Source organism: Carcharodon carcharias, chromosome 26 (genome assembly GCF_017639515.1).
Source record: "Carcharodon carcharias isolate sCarCar2 chromosome 26, sCarCar2.pri, whole genome shotgun sequence".
Taxonomy (NCBI): Eukaryota; Metazoa; Chordata; class Chondrichthyes; order Lamniformes; family Lamnidae; genus Carcharodon; species Carcharodon carcharias.
In genome coordinates this window covers 33,479,901-33,505,252 of record NC_054492.1, presented here as the reverse complement: position 1 = coordinate 33,505,252, position 25,352 = coordinate 33,479,901, and the positions used below count along the sequence as shown (strand labels likewise).

At 40.8% G+C, this 25,352-nt stretch overlaps 1 protein-coding gene across 1 annotated transcript in view; it reads right to left on the bottom strand.

Moving 5' to 3' along the window:
- Positions 1-5,206: 5,206 nt before the first annotated feature.
- LOC121269779 (aggrecan core protein-like) overlaps positions 5,207-25,352 on the bottom strand; it is a 51,238-nt gene continuing 31,092 nt past the window's right edge. Inside the window, exons 7-12 of the mRNA XM_041174688.1 lie at positions 22,018-22,131; positions 16,316-16,474; positions 15,055-15,137; positions 13,899-14,043; positions 11,301-11,483; positions 5,207-8,746 (exon numbers count right to left, since the gene is read on the bottom strand). Coding sequence (XP_041030622.1) covers positions 8,652-8,746; positions 11,301-11,483; positions 13,899-14,043; positions 15,055-15,137; positions 16,316-16,474; positions 22,018-22,131 — 779 coding nt within the window. The 3' untranslated portion in view covers positions 5,207-8,651. The remainder of the gene's footprint in view (positions 8,747-11,300; positions 11,484-13,898; positions 14,044-15,054; positions 15,138-16,315; positions 16,475-22,017; positions 22,132-25,352) is intronic.

Genomic DNA, 25,352 nt, shown 5'->3' with positions numbered 1-25,352 from the left:
AGCAGCCATTTTACTTGCCCAGGCTGAAGGAGAGCTGCTGGATAATTCAACAGCATTTTTGACCAAATATGGTTCAAATTTCTGTAGAATTATTTCCTATTTTCCTGGCCAGAGTCACGATTCTCTGGGAGAAAGGAAAGCTTAATTACAAACTGCTCTGATTCATGAAGAGGTTCTTTTAAACTAGTTTGGTTTTAAACCAGTTTGATCCTGCAGAATTGTCAATGTGCTTTCAGGTCATGTACACAATAACTGTCTTTATGATTAGAAGCCCCGGCCAATGTACAGACAACACATTTAATACCTTGGTGATAAATGGTCCATTTTTCCCATTATATTTGGTACCATTGTCAAATTGGCAAAGGCAGTGGGGCAGCGATGTTTATCAGAATGGGCAGGATGTGGGTTCGATTTAGTTTCACACATGTTTATGTAGGAAAATCATGTAAACGTCTCCTTCAAGGAGACAATTGTCAGTGGACCATTGTGGTGTTTGGTTCACTGTAAGTACTTGTACAACCCTGGAGAAGGCCATATGTTTTCTCAATTGCAGGGTGGCATTAGGCTATGGGAAGTTAGATGCACAAATTAACGTTCTGTATTGATCCCAGGAGCGTTACCTCATGTCTGAAACAGGGAATGCTTGCCTGCATTCTTAGGGAGATTTCAATTGACAGTTCAAATGGTGCTGGATTTATTACAACCATGAAGAGTAAAATGGTTTTATTTAAAGGCGATACAGTGGAGGTGAGGTCTATAATAAAAACTGGAGTGCTAACATCCACCCACAGATTAACAGTGCAAACCAGTACATGCATTGTGCAGGAATTTACCTGTCCTTGAAAGACCATATAAAAGTAATGAAAAACATCCATTACCACTATCATTGAAATCTATCAGTATATAGTCAAACAGTTAGTATCTAAGGTTTTTTAAATCTGTGTGACTGTGAGGCAGCAGATTTTCCTCCATTTGCTGCACCCAGTTCTCTTATCCCAGCAGCATCATAGAACCACAGATGGGTCAAGATGTTTTGAGGATAAGTGAACCAGTTTTGGTAATATAAATGCGATGAGCCAGTCCCAAGTGTTCATTTCTGTGGAGTGCAGCCCGCTGATGGAGGTTGGTCTCCAAACCTGAATGTAAAAAGTGGGAGATGGATGCACAGACATTGCTCTCGCAGAACCAATTAAACTAATACAAATAGAAAAGTGGTTGAGGAAGATTTGCTGAATTGAAAAGGTACCAATATCCAGGATGGATTGGCGACACAACCTACAGGATGCCTGGTGAATAACTAATAGTGTCAACATGGCAAGTGACAAATTTGGAACTGGAGCCTCTGTCTTAGCTTATTCCATTGTGAACAAAAAACAACTTACCGTCAAAGACATGACTGTGTGACTGAGGGTATTAATACATCATCTGATTAATTGATATAAATATTATATAGACTCATTTCATTATGCGTATAGTGAATGTTAGTATTCTTCATCTCCCCACTTGACAAGCACATTGTCTGACATCCCTGTGAACCACTGACATAGGGAATAGTTTGTAAAAGGCATAATGATTACCATGAGTTTACTAGAACAATCTATTTGTAGACTGGCAAGAGGGAAGCATGTTTTATAGAGTACATATTAGATAAGAAATATTGTTAGGAATTAGTGAAGGGAAAATCTCATAGATCTTATTTCTCATAGATCAATCCAATCTACCTACTTTCTAACTGTATCTCCCAAGCCGTCACTTCAGAAACACAATTTAATCCCATTTATATGGTTTTTCAGTGCCCTTCCCTTGTGGCTAATTCAAATAAGTTAAAGCATAAATCAGGATTGTCTAATTTCTTTCCTTGGTGGCTGCATGGTTGTGTGCAATTGAAGTTTGGTAGTCTGATTATGCACTCATGAGGCAATAGCATTAATAACAGTTTTTTCCAAAACCCTAGGCTCATAAAATTCAAACAGAACAAACTAGTAAATAGGAAATAAAACACAAAGAGGTCATAGTTGTAGGGAACTTTTGGGCTATAGTTTGGACACATCTAACGTAATCAAAACGGAAGCAAAGTCAGATCAAACTGGCTCAGAGCATGATTCACAGTTGTGAGCAGGGCTGGAACATGTCATTGTCCCCAGTAAAAGAGGCATAGGTATTGATTAAGTAAATCTACAAAATAGGCTAAGGTAGAGGGTGGGGTATTTTATGTATTAGCATGTGGGGGGTACATAAAACAGGATGGGTGACTAGCCCTTCGACTTCCTGCCCACGCTCAAACTATCCCGATAATTAGGTGGGTGGGTAAGGCATCTGCCAACCCACCCACTCTTAGGCCATTTGAGGCCTATAGCTGGCCAATTAAGGGCCTATTTCCAGCCCCGTCGCAATAATACATGTGGCTGAAGAAGGCGGTACTAAGGAGGCCAGCCCACTATTTCACTATCTCAGGTGAAAAGGTGGGAAGGAAGAGGGAGTACCTCCTTTTAGGGGGGGGTGGGGGTGCTGTGTGCCAATTGGGTCATCGCAATATGTGACTCATCCCCACCCCCAGGCCTCCAAAACCTGACCTCCACCGCCCGCAACCCCCACTTAGGGCCCCAATCTTTCCCCAACCAAAAACTGTGAACTCACCTTAATGTTGTCTCCCTTCTCGTGATTCCTTTCTAGTCCCAGCAGTGGCCACTACTGAGTTCTGGCGCTGTTGGGGCTACTCAGCTGCTAGCCAATCTAATTGATCGACAGCTCGAGGGTGGGACTTACTTTCCCGGAGGGCTGGAAGTTCCACAATCACCTTGATAAGGCCTCCCCCAGCGTATTAACACCCCAGGGCAGCCTTTTTTAAAGTGTCTGACTTCTCACTATGATCTCTGCAACCCCCCCCCCATTAGAATTTGGCCCAGAGCACGCTGATATCCTCTACCCTCGATCTGATCGCAGGAAGGGCAGCAAAATCACCACTCCGGCTTGGTATGCGAATGCAGAGGTGATCGGTGCCAATGCTGCACAGTAGAGGTTGGCCATCCAATGCAGATGGAGGATGAATGATCTCATCCATGTCGCCAGCGTCAGGCAACAATCTCATCACTCTAAACTCACAGACTCAAGGCCATCACATATTCACTGGCATCTCACTCACTGCCAGCTCAAGGGACATCACCACTCACTCTCTCACACACACCCTCACATCTCCATCTGGCCTCATCTCCTCTGGAGACTGCCTCCTCAGTCCTCACCATCTTGAGGCCGCTATCATAGGTCAACTTGTGCACCCCCCACACACCCTTCCCCAGTACAGCCCTCACACTGCAGCCTCTTCCCCTGCCTGAGGCTATATTTCCCCCTGCCTAATCAAGCCCTGGCCCTGTAGCCGTACAAAGCCACCCCCAAATTACGGCTGGTCTGGTAGGTAGGGACCTGCCTGTGAGACCCCCCCCCACCCCCCTCCCCCTAAAAGTGCTGTGGTGCTGCCTGTGAAGCCTGGCGCTGATGACTGTGAGTGCTGCCTGAAGCAAGGTAGGCAAACAAACCTTGAAGTCCCGAGCGAAGTGCAGCTCGCCAGGTGCATGTCACTTATGTGCAGTTGTGAAACATATCGTGGGGGGGATGAGTCTGGTGGGCTGGCCTTATAATGATACGCCGATGTATTACAATGATGTTCCCAATGTCCGAAGGCAGGAAACATGGCCTGCCATCGACGGGTTGAGCAGACAATTGCAAACAGGTTTCACAACGTGAAACCAATTTTTGGCCTACTCGACATATTGTCTACTCATGCTGCTGAGCACACCTGATGCCAGCAGGCACAGAAAATTCCACCCAATGTTGTTTGGCCTTGCTCCAGTCAATCTTACAAAAGAAAACTGAACATGGGGGAATTGTTTTGGAGCACACTGCTTTTGAACCAATTACTTTTCACCATTTTGGTCCAATATTGCAATGGAGCTGCACCCATTGGCAATGCTAAGTATCAGCCATGATTCTAATGCAAGGTGGTGGTTCAGATAACCTATGCTGTTAACACAGTCACTCCTGATGCACCGTAGAACGTAACCTGATCTCTAATTTTCTGTAGTTTCCTGATTGCCTGTGAAACTTCAAAGAACAAAGATAATGGCAGTACAAAGCAACATTGAACTATCAGATTTTGTGTTGGAACAGATGAAGCTGGATCTCCATCTACTTGATTTGCAAAGCTACTTTGAGGTGTTTTTTGTCCATATTTGGATGAACACATTTCCAAATGATATTTAGGAACCTAATAAGCCAATGCCGTTTTTCCACTCAATAAGGTAATGGATGTTAGTATCAACATCAATCATGTCGATATTAGGTGTAGCCAGAGCTAAGACTAAAATCTCTTGCTGGCCCAGTAAGTGCCAATCTCAATCTTGTAAGAACACTTACCATGTTCATTCCCTTGCGCTTACTCTGAATGAGATTGCCAATAATGTGGTGTGAGTTTGTTCCCCAAAAGAACTGTATTGTAATTTTGTAAAACTACCAGATAGAAGAGACTTTCATCGCAATAGTTTGCTGTTGAGTGCAGTTCCCAGACAACATTAACTTAAGTTTTTAAAAAAAAACTCTGCAATTGACATCTGATTAACATCCTTAAGTTTCCATGTGGCTTCACTGAAAACTTAACTAATCGAAATAGTAGAAGGACATTATGGCAAGAAAATGGAGTTGATTTGAGATCCATGAACCTATAGGAGGGCAGAGGGGCATTTCTGCTCTTACTTCTTATGGTCTTATGTTTCTAAAAAGACTTCTCCAAGTCTTGCTGGTAAATATTTAGTTATTGAAAAGTATTTAGTTTTTGTAGCGCAATCGCTGGTTAAAAAAGCCAAATGACCAACAACCTGTGAGATTTATTAACTTTAAATTCATGTTCATATGCACAAAATCTGAAATTTAATGAGGATATAAAAAAGTGAAATAATTCAAAGAGATTCATAGGCACATAGTTACTTCTTTTTGCCCCTGTTCTATGGCTCAGGTCGAACACAGTCATACAATTAGAAGAGGGGTCAGCAGTGTCACAAGGTTTAAATTAACACATGGTGCAGATAAACAAAAATCAGAACATGTATGGCTATGCTGTTAGAGCTTTCATCTCTGTGGCAGAGTGAATTTATTTACACACACACACACACACCATGGCTCAATAGAAACATTTTTTCACTGTTTTGAAATGCAAGGACAAAATGAATAGCTATTGAAACCATTGTTTTGAGACACTCACATAACACACACGCACACAATGCACACATTCTCTCTTTCTCTCTCCAGCCAAGCTCTAAGAATTTTGTAAAGTCACCGGGTTAGTTGAGAGCAGGAGTAACATGGGATACAGTTTATTGTATACAATTCAATGTATGCAGAAATAGATTGGTTTCCTCATAATTAATACATAGCCGTGCTTAAATTAACACCTACATTTCTGGGCTTATGTTTTTTTAAAAAAAACAAACATTACAAAATGGCAAAACACATACATAATTTGGTACAAATCCTCACATGCAGGGTGTACAACCAGTTCCTCTTACCAGCAAATACAATGCTCCAACTACAAAGATTTAAAAGCGCTCAATCCTGGCTTGCTCAGAGTTTACAAAAACGAATTATAATAATCTGCACTTACCCATTTTTCTCACAGCATTTGTCAAAGGAAAGGTCTAATTCATCTTGAAAGCAACTTTTATGAATTTCTAATTGGTGTAATAAATCTTTAATTAATATTCATAAGATTGTTTGAATACAGCTCCCTCCCTACCACAAAGTTGCAGGTGCTAAATGGACTGATGGAATCCATAGCACAATATTACATTAGGTTTTTATTATATGTAAACAAACTTGATACATCTGCCTAACCCAGACTACTGGTGGTTGAGCACGGGCTGCGTAGTTGGTAACTTGAATTATTCCTATGTAAAAACATTCAAGTTCAGAGAACAACGATTGACATGGAATGCTCCTTTAAGTGGGTTGTTCTTATAAGGATGAAATAACTGCCAAAAGGAAATTTCTCTGTGCTTGGAGCACTATCCATGAGTACACCTTACTGCACCTGGTGACAGCTTAAACAATGGGTCACATATATTGCAGATCAGCATTGCTGGTGAGGCTTGGGTAAGGTGATGTCAGCCTCCGTAGTCAGCAGAAGACTCTAACTACATCTCTATAGTGTCCATCTGGGTTTTTGTCCAGTGTTTGAGGTGATGTCAGAGACGTCACAAGATGGGGCTGAACTGAGATTGAAGAGGAGTGTTACGCTCAGACTTGGGGAAAATAAAGTCTATTAAAAAATTGTAGACAAAATCAGGGATGGGAACACAGTTGGAGAATGTAAATTTTTACAGAATGAAGGGTTTATGTAGATGCTTTACTTTGCAAAATAGCCTAGCAAGCAAAACTGCAGGGCAAAAAATAGCCATCACCCTATGATTGTGGTAATTCATTATATTATTTTTAAATCTTCTTCACCTTATTTCTTGTTCTCTGCTCCTTAAGGTGTTAACTCAATCAGGAACGAGCACTGACTAGCCTATGGTCCCTTACTTGTTCCTTATTTTCTAATTTTAATCTGGGCTTGTCTGTACTGGTGAAGAGAGAATTTTCTGCTGTATGCCAAGTTGATCCAGCAACCGATCACAGCATCACAGGGTTTCCAGATAAGAAGTCAGCCGTGGTCTGACTATAATTTGAATGGGGATTAAATTTCACCAATGACTTCTAAGGCTGCACTTACTGTACAATTTGGGTGTCAGCACAAAGGGCTTGGAATCCACACCAACACCAAGAAATTGTAGTATGAATCTGGAGTGAGAGCCCAACGTCACTCTGCAACAAACTGGAGTGAACTTCTCTGGGTTGGGGAATCACACGCTGACTCTGCATTTAGCACTGGTTTGAAGCTAAACCACTTTGCACTGATCCTGCAGTTGTAGCATCAATGAAATCTTATAAGCAATCAGTTAGGGCCAAGCTGATATTCAGAGTGGTACTGAGGTTACATTCAAAACTAACATTCTGAGAAGGAAGCTATATCTTCACGGTGAGCCTTACATACATATTATGGTCCATTTATTTTGTATTTTTGGGTGTTTATTAAGAAAGGTGACATCAGTGCTGTGATTCAGAATCTTGTCTTTCCTATTTTAGGCATTCTGTGCCTGTGTCAAGCACTCCCACATCAGGTGTAGCACAGCCTTTACTTCTACATTGCCCCAAAATTGTCACCTCGGTTCAGAGCTGTGCCCCTGACTGCATTAGTCTGTTTCTCACATCAGCTATCTCATGACCTCTCTCAGATTGCAAAATTAGGGCTAATTTTGGTATTATGGGGCTCATGGTGACAGGGAACTGGACTGGCACTTCCCAAACTCATTTTGTTCAAGGCATCTGAGACTGGCAGGGAATCGAGACATTCATCCCATTAGCCTGGGTTGGGATTTAAAAAAAACAGATGCAAGAAACAGAAAGGCAGCATCTAACCAAACAACGAACACAATGAATGTTCTGTAGCTTTACGGAAAGGTTATAGCTTTCTTTCCAAAACAAAAAGGACAGGGGAAACCCACAGTTCCACAGCTGCTATTGGAGGCTATTTCCCTTTAAAAGGAAAGAAATTTTCTGCGAGTTTAAGATTCAGAAGTAAATTATACGCTATGATGCAGGAAAGGAATGTTAATTTTATAATTGGTTTCCACAAGTTTTAAAATATGTTTACACATTCCAGTCCTTGATTTATGTTTAACTAAAATTTAACAAAAGCAAAGCTTCCTTTCTGTTACCTGTCCACACAGTTTATCTCTCAAACATTCACAGTTTAATTAAAACGAGCACACTCGCTCACACACACACACGCACACACACATACACACACACACTCACAATTGTCTGAAATATTCTTAAAGCTGTTACTGTTTTTCTTTTACTCAGGATAAAACATAACGGATCATATTTTATTTTACATGTTCAAGGAGGTATTTGTCAAAGCAATTGCCCCCCCACACATTTCTTTTTCGAAATAATCAAATCCACTATTTTTTTCTTTGCTCGTTTTCGAGATCAACAGTTATGCAACTCAGGATTATTGTGCAACATGCTCTCCCTATTTGGCGGATGTGGCGGCTGCATTTGATAATGGGTTAGCACTCCAATTTCTACTATGCACCTCAACATATAAAAGACACCCGATACACCATGCACTGCATGGTCCCAGTTGAATAGCATCAGGACTGTTGTTCTATTGCTTTTGAGTTCACAGAAAAGAAACCATTTTTTTTAAAACTTAAAAATAATCTGTGAGTGTGTTGCATTTGTGAATGATTTTGTTGGTGTTAGAGATTGCAACATTGTTTTAAACTATGTTGCTGCATCTTTCCTGCTACTGTCTAGCTGTTAAGTTGATCTAATTTTTCTTATGCAGTATAGTTGTCTGAAAATAAAATCCTCGGGATCTCCTCCCAAAGAGTTCAACCTAAGTGATAATGCTTGATTTGAAATCGAGAAAAAAAAAAGACATTGGATCTAGGGCTGCTTTGGTGTTTTATATATTGGCTGGGAAAACAACTCTCTTAGCTGATAAAATTATCTTATTATAAATGTTCTGGAATAGAATTATATCCTTTTATTTTCTCTTAAGGGTCAGAGCTGTATGAAGCATTCGATTCAGATTGAGGATGCGGCCTACTTGTATCAACCCTCTTCTGAGGCCTTTGGTTATAAGTGGCAGCTGTAAAAGGAAATAGAAAGTCAGTAAGTATTTTTGTAAGGGCTTCCTTTATTCCACGCAAGTACAGCTTCCATCGAAGATTTGTCTTGTGAGCTTTATCTCTGGAATTGCAAATTTGATATTGGGCAGGAATTTCTGCTTGAGTGCAGTTTGCCTAAAACCAGCCAAATCAGTGCCAAAAGAATTAAGAAATTTCAAGCACAATTATGCTTGAAGCAAATGGACTTTATACGATCCTTTAACTAGTTTAAAAACATCACGGTACAAGCTGGCCCGGCTTACAAAACTGGTCACTCTGCCAGATCGGATTAATCACCATTGCTAACTTCCGCTAATTGCGGCCATTTTTCGGGCCTTCAAGGAGGTCTTTAAAATTATACTTTTTTTTTGAGGAACAAGGCCACTAATAGCTATTTTTTAAAGCTTTCATCTTTTGAATTTACTAAGAAACTGATCGCCATTGTGGCGCACACTGGCCCACAAGTAATACAGCCATTTCCCCCGTTGTTAATGTCTCCCACGGTTGAAAATCGATATTCAAGGCCTTCATATAACTCTTGCAAGCATCCTTGAAGTGGAACCTTGGGCTGGTGTTTTGGTTCCAAATACTTATCATAAGAGGTCAGCGGCTGCTTGACAAGAGGCATCAATGTCTAAACAACATTTAAATGACACCCGATAACTACCTCACATGTGGCATTGTGGTGGAACCTGCCTTTGACAGTACCTTCAGTCATCAGCAAAGAGCACCATATGAAGTTACCCCATTGCCAATAGATTTGTTGCATGTCCATCATCTCACATAGAGGGAAGGACCAATGCTTGCCCATCTGAAGCAGGCATAGCAGTGTTTAGGTGACCTGGCTCTTCAGAAATTGCTTAGCACAGTAACAGTTTTAAGATCATTTTCAGTTATTTAAAATTGAGTTCCTCAAAGGTGGGGGGTGGGGGGGGGAACTAGGTGCTCAGATTAAAAATGCTTATTTTTTGTGATAATCCCATGTTCAGCTGGTATTAATAAAGATGCACCAAGTTGCCAATCTTAAATAAACCAAGATAATATTTTAACGCAAAAGAAATGCCCAATTGTGCTGATTTGCGGCAAATTTTATGTTGGCAACATGCAAATTATCTTAGGGGTAATTTACATGTAGATTGCTGTTTGCATCCAAATCAGAAACTCTTGGCTCTTAGGTTTGGTTCGGTTTATTTACCTAGCCATAAATATTTTTTGGCCTCTGTGTTTCAGGCCTTAGCTGCCTACACCTTTGGAATTATTATCTAGATATCAGTGCAAATGGAGAAGTATCATATTGCAGTTGGAATAATGAAGTATTAATTTTTAGGTTGTTTCAGCTACTGGTTTTATTCCATGCCTCCACCACAATGTGGAGACTCGCAGAGTAACATTAAAAAATATATTATTTTGGGTAGAACAGCCAATTAATAATGAAGCTTTTCTTTTAAAGCAATTGTCAAACTTTGTTTATTTCTCAGATAGCAGGAAGTAATTGTTTCCAACTGTGTGCTAAAACTATGTTGTAATTTTTTTTACATAGTGGATCTTTAATTCCATAACAGTTTCCAGGACTTAGCCATCTGTTAAATTCAAACAGCTGTAAAGCAGATAAGCATGTTTGTATTTGAATTGATTGACATGCTCCTTCCTCAGGGAAACCAGGCGAAACCAACTGAATAAGTGTTGTAACAATGATTTGGGTTAAACTGGACTGTGAATCCTGAGGTTGATTTTTGTTGTTAACCTCTTAAGTGCTGTGACAGAATTAAAGAGGCCAATTCAAGCTAAATCTTTGACAACACCGTTCAACTTATGTTACAGATGTTACCTTAATTTCAGGGAAAGGCAACCATTTTCAAAAGGAGAACCAGCCGGTTATAAATAGATGATTTTTACAATTTGAATTATTTTTAAGATAACATTCCTCAGTTTCTCTCTGAGACTTTAATCCATGGCACAATGTGATTCCACAGGTGCTGGCTGCCCTTCCCACTTCACTGAAGTGGCTGTGATAAAATGGTGCTAGTGATTGCACTGCTGGGCATTCTTGCCTGCATATTTTTAGAAAAGTGAGGTTTTTCAGATATTCTCCTGTGATTACCCACCTCATTCAGAATTTTGAGCATCTTGGAGGGTCTACAGCACTACAAGTGTATATCCAATTTATTGGAAAGGACAGCTACATCAGGTCAGACTGGTGTTCCTGAGTGATGTTATAAGACCCCAGAAACATGCATGCCTCCATCACTTAATGATACAAAGAAGTAAAATGCAGCCAGCAGTTTCCACTCTCCTAGATTAAGGAGGCTGGCAAGATTGTTAGATCAGGTCCGATGAAGAAGGCCCTTCATGCTGTTTGATCCCATCCTTCACAGACATGAACCCTACAAGTCTTGCATTCCAGCAGTGAGCCGGTTCACACTGAATTTGCCAGATATATTGTGAGAGTGTGATCAAAAATAATTGAAGGCATGTGGGAAGGGAAGAAAAAAATTTCCATTTAACAAAACAAGACCAGCATGAATTTCTACTTACTGTCTATGCACATTATCCTTGGCTGCTCCCACTGCCCATCTGGCTTACATTTGATGTTGGGAAAATGGCGCTGTAAGTAGCCATCTTTACACTGATAACGCACCAAGGAATTAATTTCAAAACGTTCCCTCTTTTTCCCAAAAGCTTTGGCATGTTCTACTACCGGGGGTTGACCACAAGCAACTGATGGAAAAAAACACAAGTTATCTGTCAGTTAGAATATCACAAGTGGTTGATACTTTACTGGAATTTGGGTTATCTTAATCCAACTAGACTTAGTTGGTATTAATCTTGCCTCTGCAAGCACTCTTCGTGCATTACTGAGAGGGTGCTGCATTGTCAAAGTATCATCCTTTGGTAGAGAAATTGAACCAGCTGGATGTTAAAGGTCCCACACCTCTATTTAAAGAAGGACAAGGAGATAACCCGGTGTCTCATCAAACATTCCTCCCTCAATTAACACCACAAAAAGAGCATTGATCAATTGGTCAATCACCTTACTGCTGATTGCAAGGTCTTGCTGACTGCAAAACGGCTATTGTATCAACCTGGTTGACAACGATTTTTGAAATAATTCAAAATATGTGATGTGCTCCTGATGTGGGATAAAGTGTTATATAAAAAGAAATTTTTCAATAAGAGAATTTTGGCACCTTTTAACAAGAAATTGCCTGATCTACTTCATGAATAGAGACCCATACATTTAATTAAATCTTATTCACTTGAAAGAATCCCTTCCAACTCAAGGCTTTGTCTTTGTGAAAGGATATCATTCTGTGTCTTCCATTTGCCCTCAGAAGCTGATTAGAAAGGTGAGAGTGCTGCGGATCAGGTGCAATTAAGTCTTTGATTCATGACTCTGTTGAGTGAGACTCTGGGTGGTATTTAATGGAGGCATCAGGGGTCTTGCACATTGGCTAGAGAGCTGGGGAGAGCCTCGCATCGCCTACTTTCAGGAAGGCCTGCTGAATTGAGTGTCAATCAGACAATTAACTAGGAAGCGGTGGGCCTTCCCCAGGATCAAGGACGCCAGAGGCAGAAATCTCGCACCCCCCACCTCCTCCTGAGAACTGCAGGCCAGCCGCAGTGCATTGCCAGGCATTGCCATGGGGGAGCGGCAGCTGCTGGCAATTCACCCATCTGAGGCCCAGGCCACAGGTAAGTGATTGTGGGATGCGGGTTCTGGTGGGATATTTGGGATTCCTGCATGGTGGGCCCTCCACCCACCGCTGGCTGAATACCAGTGGTGGTGGGATTAGGCCATTAAGTGAGCATTAACTGCCGTCCACAAACCTTCCCATTCCAGACTTAATTGGGGCAGAGGTGGGAATATGGCGAGATCCCCAGTTGTTACTGTTCCACCATCAGATACACCTTGCGGATGGCATTAAATTCCACCCTCTGTGTCAAGTGTGGAGTTTCTAAAAGTGTCTAAATTCCTTCTATACTTTACTTCTTCCCGATAATCTCAAAAAAACATGAGGAGTGGTAAAGGGGGATCAGGTCTATCCCACTGCACCCTGCATTGTTAAATGTGGCCATCCCCATCTTTTCTCCTGCTCCAAATTGAACAGGTTCTATTACAGTTCATGAATCTTTGAGATTATAATGGACCCCAGGCTCCTTTTGCCCTGGAGTCACAGGTTGGATAATGTTCATGATAACCCAATGTTATTTTATCCCTCTCAGGTCTGTACAGGTATCCCCCAGGCAATGGTAATGACCTGGTGGCCAAGAGTAAAAGTCACGATGCCCAATTTTCAAACCACTGTATAGATTTGCCATGGCTCTTTGTTTGTTAGTTAGTCTTCATAGAGTGCAATCCTCTCTCTAACTTATTAGTCCAACTCTGCAGCACTAAGGGTTGAGCTATCACACACCAGAATCAACCTGGCATGGACTTGTAGACAAGGAGGCATGTGGAGAAGGATTCCTGATTTGACTCATTCTTGGGATAAAGGGGTTAATGTATGTGGAAAGGTTGAACAAGTTGGACCTGCCCCCACTGGAGGTTAGAAAAATGAGAGGTGATCTTATTGAAACATATAAGATCCTGAGGAGACTTGACAAGGTGGATGCTGAGAGGACGTTTCCCCTAATGGGGGAGTCTAGAACTAGGGGACACAGTTTAAAAATTAGGGGTCTCCCATTTAAGACTGAGGTGAGGTTAATTTCTTTTCTCTCAGAGGGTCATCAGCCTGTGGAATCCACTTCCCCAGAGAGCCAGGGGTGGTTGCATCATTGAATATATTCAAGGCTGAGTTAGATAGATTATTGATTGACAGGGAGTCAAAGATTATGGAGGCACAGAGAAAGTGGAGTAGTGGAGTTGAGGCCACAATCAGATCAGCCTGATTTTACCGAATAATGAAGCAGGCTTGAGGAGCCGAATATCCTACTCCTGCTCCTAATTCTTGTGTTCTTGCAGATCATTTCTATGGCGAGATGAGCTAGAGGACCAACTGGCTTCCATTGTATGAATAAATGAATTCGAAATCTGTAAGCTATTTTACACAGTTCTGCTTTATGTCTGGTGATGGGGTGCAGCAACTGTTTGTTGGAATAGAAGTATCACTGCACAGGAGTATCCAAGCTTACCTGTCCCCTTCTTGCAGGTGAAAGGCAGATGGTAATTACATGGGACATCATTCCATTGACCGTTTTCATGCCATATCATGACAACGCAATCTTCGCCAGTATTGAAGAAACTGTCGGGTTGATTGGGTCGCCAATTCTCGTACAACTATTTGAAGGGAGAAATAAAAAGATACATCCCATTTTGAAAACCACTAACCCAACACTGCCTTTTGTCTGCACTATGGTGTAGAAATAAAAAAGAAACTACAAATGTTGGAAACCCAAAATGAAAAGATAACATGCTGGAAATACAGCCTGGTCTTTCAACACCTAAAAAAAATGAATTAACATTTCAAATGCTTCAATTTGATTGTCAGCCTAGACTGTGTACAGTCTCTCCATCACGCTGCTCTGGTGATGTTCAATTATGGCGAGCAACCTCTGTGCATCCTGGGGCATCTCCTTTACAAATGGGGGAGAATGATTTCGAACCGACTTGAAAGTCACCCCAGTGCCAACTGACCCCAGAAAATCAAGCACAGATGGGGAAATGGGACTACAGACTGGTTTGGAGTTCCAATGCCTTCTGTAGATCTTCCTTAGAATGTTTACCAATTACACGATTGGAGAGGAAAAGCACAGACAAGACTGTATTCAATGGTCCAGTGACAACAATAATACAAAGAAATATCAAATGATATGGATTGTTTCAGATTTCCAGCATCTGCAGTATTTTCCTTTTACATCAGGTGATGTGGCTATTTGCTCATTTTAAAAAGTGCAGGTACTTGGAAGAAAAACTACTCCCTTAGAATCTCAGTGCACATTCAAAATATATAAGCAAAACTGTATTCTGTGGGGAAGATTGATTGATAATCTACTCTGCAAGCAATGTCCCAATGTTGCTCTGAAACGGAGTGCTAGAGAATGGGGAAAAGACAATGGTTAAAATATTTTTTCCTTCTGGCCTTTCTTCTCTCTGATCTTACATGGAGTTTGGCCACTAAATGAATAACTGATTTTTAATCATCCAATGCCAAGTCTTGTTTTTCATTCCCCATTGATTTTACTGACAGGGATTTGTATTCTCCTGCACTATTTTCAGATAAATTCATCTTCTTTTGAAAAAACTGGTAACCGCTGCAAAGAGAATGGGAAGCCTAGGGTCAAAACTCACCAATGGGCTTTCATCAGACCAATGGAAATCACCCTCTATTGTCTTGTCGTTCAGTCCAATCCATTGATAATCCTGGGCATGATCTGGGCACACAAAGATGGCAACAATATCAATTTCAGAGTTTACTTTCATTGTCAAATGAAACAAGCCATGCACTGATATCGCATGTCAGTTTTAGAAGCAGAATTTTAACCCTTACACAGCCATAGCTGGAGAGTCCAATCGCTCGAGATTTTTTTGGATTGAAAAAGTCTGGGGAAGGGTCAGGGCCGTTGAACAGGACATCACAAAAGTTCATAAGAGCAGGAGGGAAGAAGTGATAATATCAAGCAACAGTGGTTAGGTGATGCTAAATTTTAAAAGCCTGTAGGTTGTAACCCAAAGGGAAGCCTGGGGGAATACAAGGAGTTCCAACATTTGAGGGATTGAGAAAAAGCAGTGAAAAGACAAAAAAGTGCAATGAGCCTTTAATTCAACACAGGAAGGAGGAAGAATTTGTTGTACGGTGTATTTGCACAGTAGGAATTGGAAATGATAATGGGAGAGGAGGAATTTAGGAATAGTTAGATGAGAAAACACAAAGGTTCATCTAGTTTCTTTTTCTTTACTCTTTCGTGGGATGTGGGCATTGTGACCAGCATTTGTTGCACATCCCTAATTGTCCTTGAACTGAACTGTTGGCCTTCTAGTAGCCACATGATGCAATGATAATGAATTTGTTGACAAATCATACCAGTCAATCTCTATTGATTAACGTACAATGGACCCAAGGACATGAGTTGAGGAAAACGCAAAGATTGAAGGCTTTGTGAGGGGTATACATCCAAGACAACTGCTCCTTTCAAGCAGGCTGCACTTACCAAGAGGAACACTGACCATCATAACATTGATAAAATTAGAGACAAAAAGGCTTGGCAAAGACATAGAAGAGGATTGAAGACAAAAGAGGTGAATGATTTTTTTTCCTTGTGTCCAGTCCAGGAATGTGAATGCATTTGAACATCCTGTACATATATGGGAGAAGATTTCAACTCTTTTACAACCCTACATAAGGAATTGTTGATGTAATTGAGCGATTTGTATGAAAAGAGGATCCTGGGCTTCTTGGAAGCATGTTTCTCAATAAGGGCATTCCATTGAGGTCAGAGAGGTAAGGCCAAAAATGTCAATGGATGAAGTTGGATCAAGATTGCAGTCATCAAAGTGACATAGATGGAATATGAAGTAACAAATGATCCTTACTATTGCCTCAAACACTCACTGTTAACAAACTCTTGTTCCTCTGGAGTGACAATGCTGGCCAAGTGAGCTTTGTGTTCCCTGCATTGGTGCTCTGCAGCTTCCCATGTCTGTCGGTCAACAAAGTGCTTGTAGCAGTGACCCTGAAACTTAGCCCAACCATCTTCGCACTTTTCCACATCTACAGAAAAGAAATTTGAATTGTTAGAGATTGCATTACAATAGCTCATTTCTGGAGCTCAGCACCTCTCTGGAACATCGCTGTATAGGAATTTGGTTTTGTACCTCGTAATCATAAACATGATTGCAATTTGTTTAATAAGGCACATACGATCTCCAAAAGAAATCACCTCAAATCCCACAACCACTGAAAAATTTATAAACCACTGTGAACATTAACAGACATCTTTTTCTACAATGCCTTGCTTCTGGTAGTGTCGACTACACTGTGACTGCATGAAGTTTAGTCACTGGGCAATTCCATTTCCTAACTGGAGGCCATGATTCAGGTCACGCTAATCTGAGGTTTGGTGAATGTTCATTCGCTCCCTTAACTGTGTAAAATTGAGTTCTTTCCCACTATTGTAATCGTAACTCACACTGGAAAAACCTGCAGGCTTTTAATGCTTTACAATGCTGCCTTTATATTGCCCAGACAATTATACATAAGTGTTATAGTCAGTATACAAGCCAGCACCCAATTAACCCAGAACATATTCAACAAATTACCAAAAGAAAATATCAATGATGGAACCCATTGCAAAACTGTGGGGAAAAATCAAACCTACAGAAGGTACAAATACTCAGTTAACTTACTGCAAATTGCCAATTACAAACTTCAGGCATATCTGCAAAGATTAGAGGCAGAATTTTCACCTTGACATGGCCCTGGTTCAAACATTAAAAGGGGAAAGAGAGGAATTGATCTTTGCTTCTTCAGTCCTCCAGCACTAGTTGCCGTTACCTGGCATATTTTAACATAATGGTTGCACTAATGCTTTGTTGGGTCGTACGTGCTATTTAGACCACATGAGAGACTAATAGTGAGCTGGTGGGATGGTATATTGGATGTCCTGAACAGAAAACTGTCAATAGGTGGATAGCATCAGGGCTGGCAAGGGTGAATGGGATCTTGAAGGGCCAAATATGAATCTGATTATAAAAGCAACTAAGTTCCTTAGTTCTGTTGGAGAGTCATAAGGACCCAAAACGTTAACTGTATTCCTCTCATGCTGTCAGACCTGCTGAGTTTTTCCAGGTATTTTTATTTTTGTTATGAATCTGATTATGACTGGCTAGGTATGTTGGAGTTGCTGTCAGTAGGAATTAGACGTTGCACAGAGACTAAGTTGTTGAAGCCTAATGCTTATAAACATAGTACTACTGTCGGCAAAATGGGCATTGGAAGATAAACCCCTGCTCATCAAGATTCTTGTCATAAATGGAATAGGTGTCCATTAATGTGTTCGGAAACAATGATAACTTTCTACCTACACAATAGTCCAGCACCAATTCACAGCTGGGATTATTCACAAAAAGCAATTTGGCTTGTTGGTGTAAAAGTGAGGGAGGCTGTACACAAGAAGTGACTAATTCACAAATCTGACAACCTTGCTCCTACCTGCATAGCAAGAGTACCCAGGATCTCTTTGCCATGGACTGTGCTGGAGGAGAAGGCACCGATACACGGCTTAAGATGACGTTAACGATAGTGAAACTGTGTTAGTGCCATTGGATCATGATGAAAATTTTGCCAACAAGTTTTACAAAGAATATGAGAAGGGAAATGAGAAAACTGTTACAAAGATTTGACTTTTGAGTAGTTTTGTAAAGATTTAGGTGATCTACAATAGTTTGCTCACACACAGCTTTTACCAAATTGAAGAAGGGACCAATTTGAATGGTTGGTGTTGAATGAGGAAGGAGATTTTAAGTTAACACCTCATATCAGCATTACTCAATGTAGGGTTTACGGTTGTTGACTGCAAAATTGGCCTTTATATTATTCACATATCTAACCTCAGAGCTTCTTGGCCTGTGTGGGGGTTCCTGGTCACTGTAGCGTCCGATATGGGCTCAGGTTGTTGAATTAAGGGAACAATAAGGATCCTATCTTACATTGTGCATTCATAAACTCAGAGTTGAATTAAAGGAGCATTACCAGGAAGAAACCCCATCATACAAGCCACTATATCTTATGTAGAACGAATGGGGACTTTGGAACATCAAAGGTGACAATGAACATACAGTTGGGTACAATTATTACAATAACGTTTATTGGATCATTTCTACTGTCTTATCTTTCCCTACTCTTCCATAGTCACTGATCCATGACACTCAGGTGGCTGTTGTTCATTATGTGAGCATTAGTTGACTGAGGGGTCATCAAAGCTTTCAGATAAAACATTGTCCAATATAAGACCTTGGATAGTAGTAAGCAGGCCAGTAAGTAAGGCCAGTTAGCTTGATGTCTGTCGCGAGAAAGGTGTTAGAATTGATCATTGAGGCTATAGCTGGGCACTTAGAAAAACTCAAGGTAATCGGGAAGAGTCAGCATGGTTTTCTGAAAGGGAATTTATTGGAGTTATTTGAAGAAGTAAAATGCGCTGCAAATAAAGGGGAGTCTGTAGATGTACAGTACTTGGATTTTCTGACGGCATTTGATAAGTCGCCACATCAAAGGTTACTGCAAAATAAAAACTCATGGGGTAACATATTAGTGCGGATAGAAGATTGGCTGGCTGGCAAAAAACAGAGCGTCTGCATAAATGGATCTTCTCCTGATGGGCAGGATGTGATGAATGGAGTCCGGTAGGTGTGTGCTGGGGCCTCAACATTTCATAAGTAATATCAATGACTCAGTTAAAGGGAGCGAAGGCATGGTAGCTAATTTTTCAGATGACATAAAGATAGGTAGGAAAGTATGTTGTGAAGAGGACATAAGGAGGTTGCAGACAGATATAGATGGGTTGAGTGAGTGGGGAAAAATCCGGCAGATGGAGTATTATGTGGGAAAGTGTAAAGTTATTCATTTTGGCAGAAAGAACAAAGAAGCAGAGTATTACATAAATGGAGAATGACTGCAGAATTCTGAAGTGCAAAGGGATCTAGGTGTTCTAGTGCATGGGTCACAAAAAGTTAGTATGCAGGTACAGCAAGTAATTAAGAAAGCTAATAAAGTGCTATCCTTTACCATGAGAGGAATTGAACATAAAAGTGAGGGTGTTATGCTTCAGTTATTCGGGGCACTGGTGAGACCACATCTCGAATAGTGTGTGCAGTTTAGCTTTCCCTATTTAAGGAAGGATGTAAATGTGTTGGAAGAGGTTTACTAGATTGATACCTGGAATGAGTGGCTTGTATTATGAGGAAAGGTTGGACAGGCCGGGCTCACTTCCACTGGTGTTTAGAAAAACGAGGGGTGACTTGATTGAAGTATATAAAATTCTGAATGGTTTTGACAAGGTGGACGCGGAAAGAATGTTTCCTCTTGCGGGTGAGAACTAGGGGACACTGTTTGAAAATTAAGCGCTGCCCTTTTAGGACAGAGATGAGGAGAACATTTTTTCTCTCAGAGGGTTGTGCGACTTTGGAACTCTCTCCCGCAGAAGGTGGTGGAGGCGGGGTCACTGAATATTTTAAGGTAGAGGTAGATAGATTCTTGTTAGGCAAGGGAATCAAAGGTTATCGGGGGCAGATGGGAATATGGAATTCAAAACACAAATAGATCGGCCATGATTTTATTGAATGGTGGGATGGCTCAAGGGGCTGAATGGCCTACATTTGCTTCTATTTCGTATGCTCATATGTAAGTAGCATTTGTGGGAAAATCTCCCTCTCACACAAGGTTCTAGAGACCAGATGTCAGATCCAAATGCTGCCCTAGATGAGGCCCAACTTGTCTTTGTGGTAACCTACAAATGTTCATTGCTGGAAACACTAAATCCCGACCAGGCCTTCATAAACGTTAACCCTATCTTCAACCAGTGTTGAAGTTTCCTCAAAGTTTTATTGATTTGTAGATGAGATGTTCAATGTGCTCATGCCCATGAACTGAAAGGGCCATCTTAAATGGCAATTGACAAGCCAATGGCTGGTCAGCTTTCAGAGAAGCACAACTTCTATTTACTAAACCTGAACCACTACCAAGTGTGGCTGTCACGAATCATGGGATCACCCTGTCCTGATCCAGACTAAGCACTGATGAGTTAAATGAAGGAAAGGTTGGAGGAACCTTTCCTTTCAAATAAATAAAACAAGCAGTAATGGGATCATACCTATCAAACAGTTGTTACCTTATACCCACACTCCCTGTATTCCAAGCAGCTTTACTGCAGGAATATCTGAATAACATAATAAATCATTGAGCACAATGAACGTTTAAGATTTTTACTATATTTGAAGAGGTGGAGGAATCTGGCTCAGAGGTTGAACTGATGATGACCAATGGAACATTGGACAATCTGTCATGTTTCATTAGTAGCCTATAAGCAATCTTAACCTTCCTTAAGGTAGATTGTTATAGAGTTGTTGCACCTATTGAAAGACGATTTTATGGGTGTCTAATGTATAACCCAATGTTTTTGTGGATATATATTTGAGCCATCTATGGCTTTGTTCTATAAAGAGGATAAAGAAACTTTTGATTTAGGTAGATCAAAAAAGCATATAGCTTCCCTATGCCTTAATGGGTGAATGCACATGAAGTCTGAGGTGCAGCCACAAAGAATGGGAAGGTTGCAGGGTTGATTTGCTCCTTTAGGCTGTCTATGTTGATCTAATCTGGGACCCCACTGGGGATGGTGGGTGTTAAAATTGGCCTGAGTTCACCTGGGCAGAATAGATAAGAAAAAAATCAAGCATGAAAAATGGCCACTTGTGACAACAGAGGGGCGGAAGGATCAATGGGGCTCTACCTCAGCATGGCAGGAATTTTATGCCAGTGGGATTTTACGGTCCTGCCAAAGTAAATGGACTTCTGAACGGCTTGCCGCATTTTACAGACCCACCCCTGCCTCAACCGGGCTGTAAAACTTTGCCCTATGATTCAGCATCTTCAGAAGAGAAGGGGGCAAATGAAGTACAGAACCAAGTAGAGGGGAGATTCAGGTCATAAAGCAGAATAACTGATTTCCTTAGAGGTCATTCCAGTCTACTTAGAGTTAAAAAAAGTCACCTGTTGGGACAAATTTACTGATAAGATTGCCACAATTTAGCTCATACATGAATCGGGAAGGGGGTCAAACAAAACAACTTCACTAATTCGTCGGGTTTAACCTTGAAGTTGGGTGACTACTGAAGATTTGAGCAATCCTTGCTTTGTCCATATTTCTCACTATGTGGAGTCCCGCATTTGACAAATTTGCGCCTTGAGTGACAATAATTAGAGTGATGTCTCTTGTTTGGATAGAATAAAGTTTCGCTGCGAAATGACTCAATTATTGGACTATCTTTTTGTCCAGGCTGGATCTTCCTGGTACGGTGTGGATTGCTTCTACACAATAAACAGTGCCACCTGATCCTCCAAGAGCAGTAATTATTACCACTGTTGTGCACAAACTATCAGAAAAAGAAAATCACCATTGAATCCCTAAGAATAAAGGAGAAGATTAGTTAGAAAAAAAGAATACAATGTAAGTGAAACCCAGAACAAGTTGCCCACCCTAAAATTGGGCTAGTCTTTGTAAGCTGTTAGTAAAATTAGCTGAAGCCACTTTCTCGTACCAACTTCACAGAGGTCCCCTCCATAGCTGGGTAGGCACAAGCATTTGAAAGAGTCGATGCCATCGATACAGGTAGCTCCATTCAGACAAGGGCTCGAGTGGCACTCGTCAATGTCTGCAAGAAATCAAGTTCTGCCATTAGGATTTCAAGCAGGGAATTGTTTTACAGGGTGGGGAGGGAGAGAAAGAGGGTTCCCCTCTGCACTTATTCTGAAGACATCCATTTGCTGTGGTGTTTAATTATATCGCTGCAATTACCTTTGAGAAACATGCTGAGAATTGGAAGCTAATACCTGCTAGTTGCTTTGAGGGAACCTTTGCATAGGTCGGCTATCGCTTTCAGCTATAATTCATTTCTTTCATAGATCTTCCTTTGCTAATGGTTCCTCAAAATCTTTCTCGTCTCACCCTCTGTCTCCCTGCCATGTCTATGTGCTTTCACCTGGCTTTCTTTTTCTTGGCAAATGGGTATGTGAAACAGGCACATGATTTCTGATGCCAGGTGGTCAGAGATGGAAAGTTTTGCCTACAAACCCAACTGAGAACAAACAAGGCTCCAGTCTTTCTCACCGATATTTTCCACCTTGAATTAATTCTAACCGGCAAGCTATTCAGCTGGCTTGACTAGTCTTCTGCTTAGACTCCCTTCTGCTAATGTGACAACTAACTGCTAATACAATAGCTAATTCAGTCAGCTTGGACAGAGATCCATTTAGAACAATCTGTTCAAACTAGTTTCTAATTGGGTTTTACTGGAATAGCTAGAGTCAGGACCTTTGAAATTTTAACTCAATGCATTTGCATTTCTCAGATTTCTTCAGCTTTTGAGCCGATCAAGATGAAAAATTGTGACGGGGGAATGGAATATGTGGGTATGGGACTGATTGTTAGCTCTCACAGAAAGCCAGCATAAGCACAATGGGCCAAATGGCCTCCTTCCTTACTGTATGAATCTCTGTTTTGGGCACACGTTGTCAGCATCAAGCACTCCTTTATCAGCTATAACTTTGGTAGATGCAGAGTAAAACCCCTCAATCATGCCTCAAAAATGTGCCTCATCACCAGGTGCAGAGGAATATCCCCTATCACACCAGTTTGACATTTTCCATTTCTCACCTGAGCTAAACAGTGGCCTCTCTGAATGGGACTGTCAATTAGTACTAGGGGCCAGTACAGAAGGGAAACTTTCACTCCATCAGTCGGAACACAGACCCAGAACTTCTGTTGGATCTTGTGTAAAGCGAGGTTAAAGAGGGAGTCTTAGCTTCAGGAAAACAGACTCATAAAAATGTTTTTTCCATATAAGGCTTTGAATTTTTTGTTTATATAAACAGTGAATTGGATAAACTGTTGGAAACCAGTTATTGATAAGTAACATATGACAGGGCCATGCTCAATTTCTGACCATTATTGTGGTTAACTGACTAACCTTGGGCAAAAACCTATTCTGACCACTTAAGGTGGTGATAATGCAAACAAGACAATGTTTACAATTTCACTATGCAGGTGAAATTTCCATGAACAATTCAAGCAATTATCATTTCTCCTGGTTTCAATTTATGTGGCAATTCAACTTTTTAGGTCTATGCTGTGGCATCCTCATTGAGGGTTTCAACATCCACAGATTAATGGAAAACCCATTTCACAATAAAGTCTTTTTGAAAGGCCTGATCTTTAGAATAAGGCCTGATGAGTCTCTTCAAACAACTCCGGAATAACATGCTCGCTATAACTGCCCAAATTCATTGGGAAAAGGCATCAGCTGCCATTTATAGAATTGACCCCTTCCCCAAAACCAGACTGGCAGGAGCAAAGGCAAAAGGCATTTCACTGGAGGAAAATTGTTGAAATTAATTGGGGTTAGTTGTGTGAACACCTGCCTATGAATATATATTTCCCATTGCAAAACCTCAACTGGGAACTAAATAACATTTAGCTGTTGCTTTGCCATAATCCTTTGAAGCTATATACCCAACATGCATCTCTTTAGCAGCACCATAACACATGGTTCAAGATGGAGGCCAGCAGAAAAGTGTATGAGTGTTCCCCTTTCATTAGTATCTACTAAGAGCAGACTGTTACTGTTTGCAAGAGAGTTTAGAAATGGAGAAGAATTGGACTAAGCATACTTAGCATTCAAAATGGCAACTACAGTGCTCAGACTTTAAGACTAATGGCACTGGGGGTGAGGCAGCAGCTGACTTTAGCCCGTAGCATAGCAACATTTTTTTTTGAAACAAATTCACTTCACCAACATACTATAGGTCAACTTTCAAGATTGGATACAAAGGTTTTGGAAAGATGCAATGGAACAAAGTCATCCGGTTAGGCAACATATAATGACTAGTAAAACAGTTATTTTCATAAATATCACAACAGTATGTTCTTCTTCATTAATGGAACTAGGTGAAGAGTCAAATTGGTCTACTTGCAATACACTTTTGGTCATGTAATAGTGGAGTTCTGTTCATCATGTTACACTATGGTGATGGCATCATGGAAGCCAAGCCGAAAGGTATTGTGCACAATCACAGTCGGAAACTGCGTTCTTTGTCAAAACCTTTGTTTCTCATCCTGTAAACCAACTGCTGAGGAGCAAGAACATTTTCATAAAGAAATGCAAGAAACATTTAGCAAAGTGAGCGACCCTAATTTTATCTGAAAACAGCCAGACAGGGGATACAGCTCCAATCTTCAACCCAGCTTCGGGAATGAATGCATTTGACTGCCCTTTTCCAAGCTGGTATGTGTTAAAGGGTCTTCACCTTCATGAAACAAAGGGTTTGGCAAAAGAAAGAAAGGCTTGCATTTACATAGCACCTTTCCAGACTCAGGATGTCCTAAAGCCCTTTACAGCCAATAAGTACTTTCAAAATGGAGCTGAAAGAAAGAGACATGCTAATAAATATTTAATATGTATTTAATAAATAATAAATGCATCTATCAATAAGAGACCACTTGCCACCCAATCAGCACTCTCTTTTACTATTGGTATTCTTCCAAACTGTCCTGACAAATGCAAGATGAAAAGATTTGACAGTTTGTCTCTTTTTTTCAGCAACACTCAGGTTCTGTACTACCAAACGACTATTATTTTTGAAAAAACTATTGTAATGTGAGAAACACTGCAACCAATTTGCACACATCACATCATTGCATTGCTTGTGTGCACCCCATCAAGTTGGGGAATGATGATGGCTTTTATTTTTGTTCCCAGGTTCTCTAACTTATAGAATGGTTACAGCACAGAAGGAGGCTATTCAGCCCATCATGTCAAACAAGAAATTGCCAAATGCAGCATCACGAAGGTAATAGTTCATGAATCAATCTTATTGC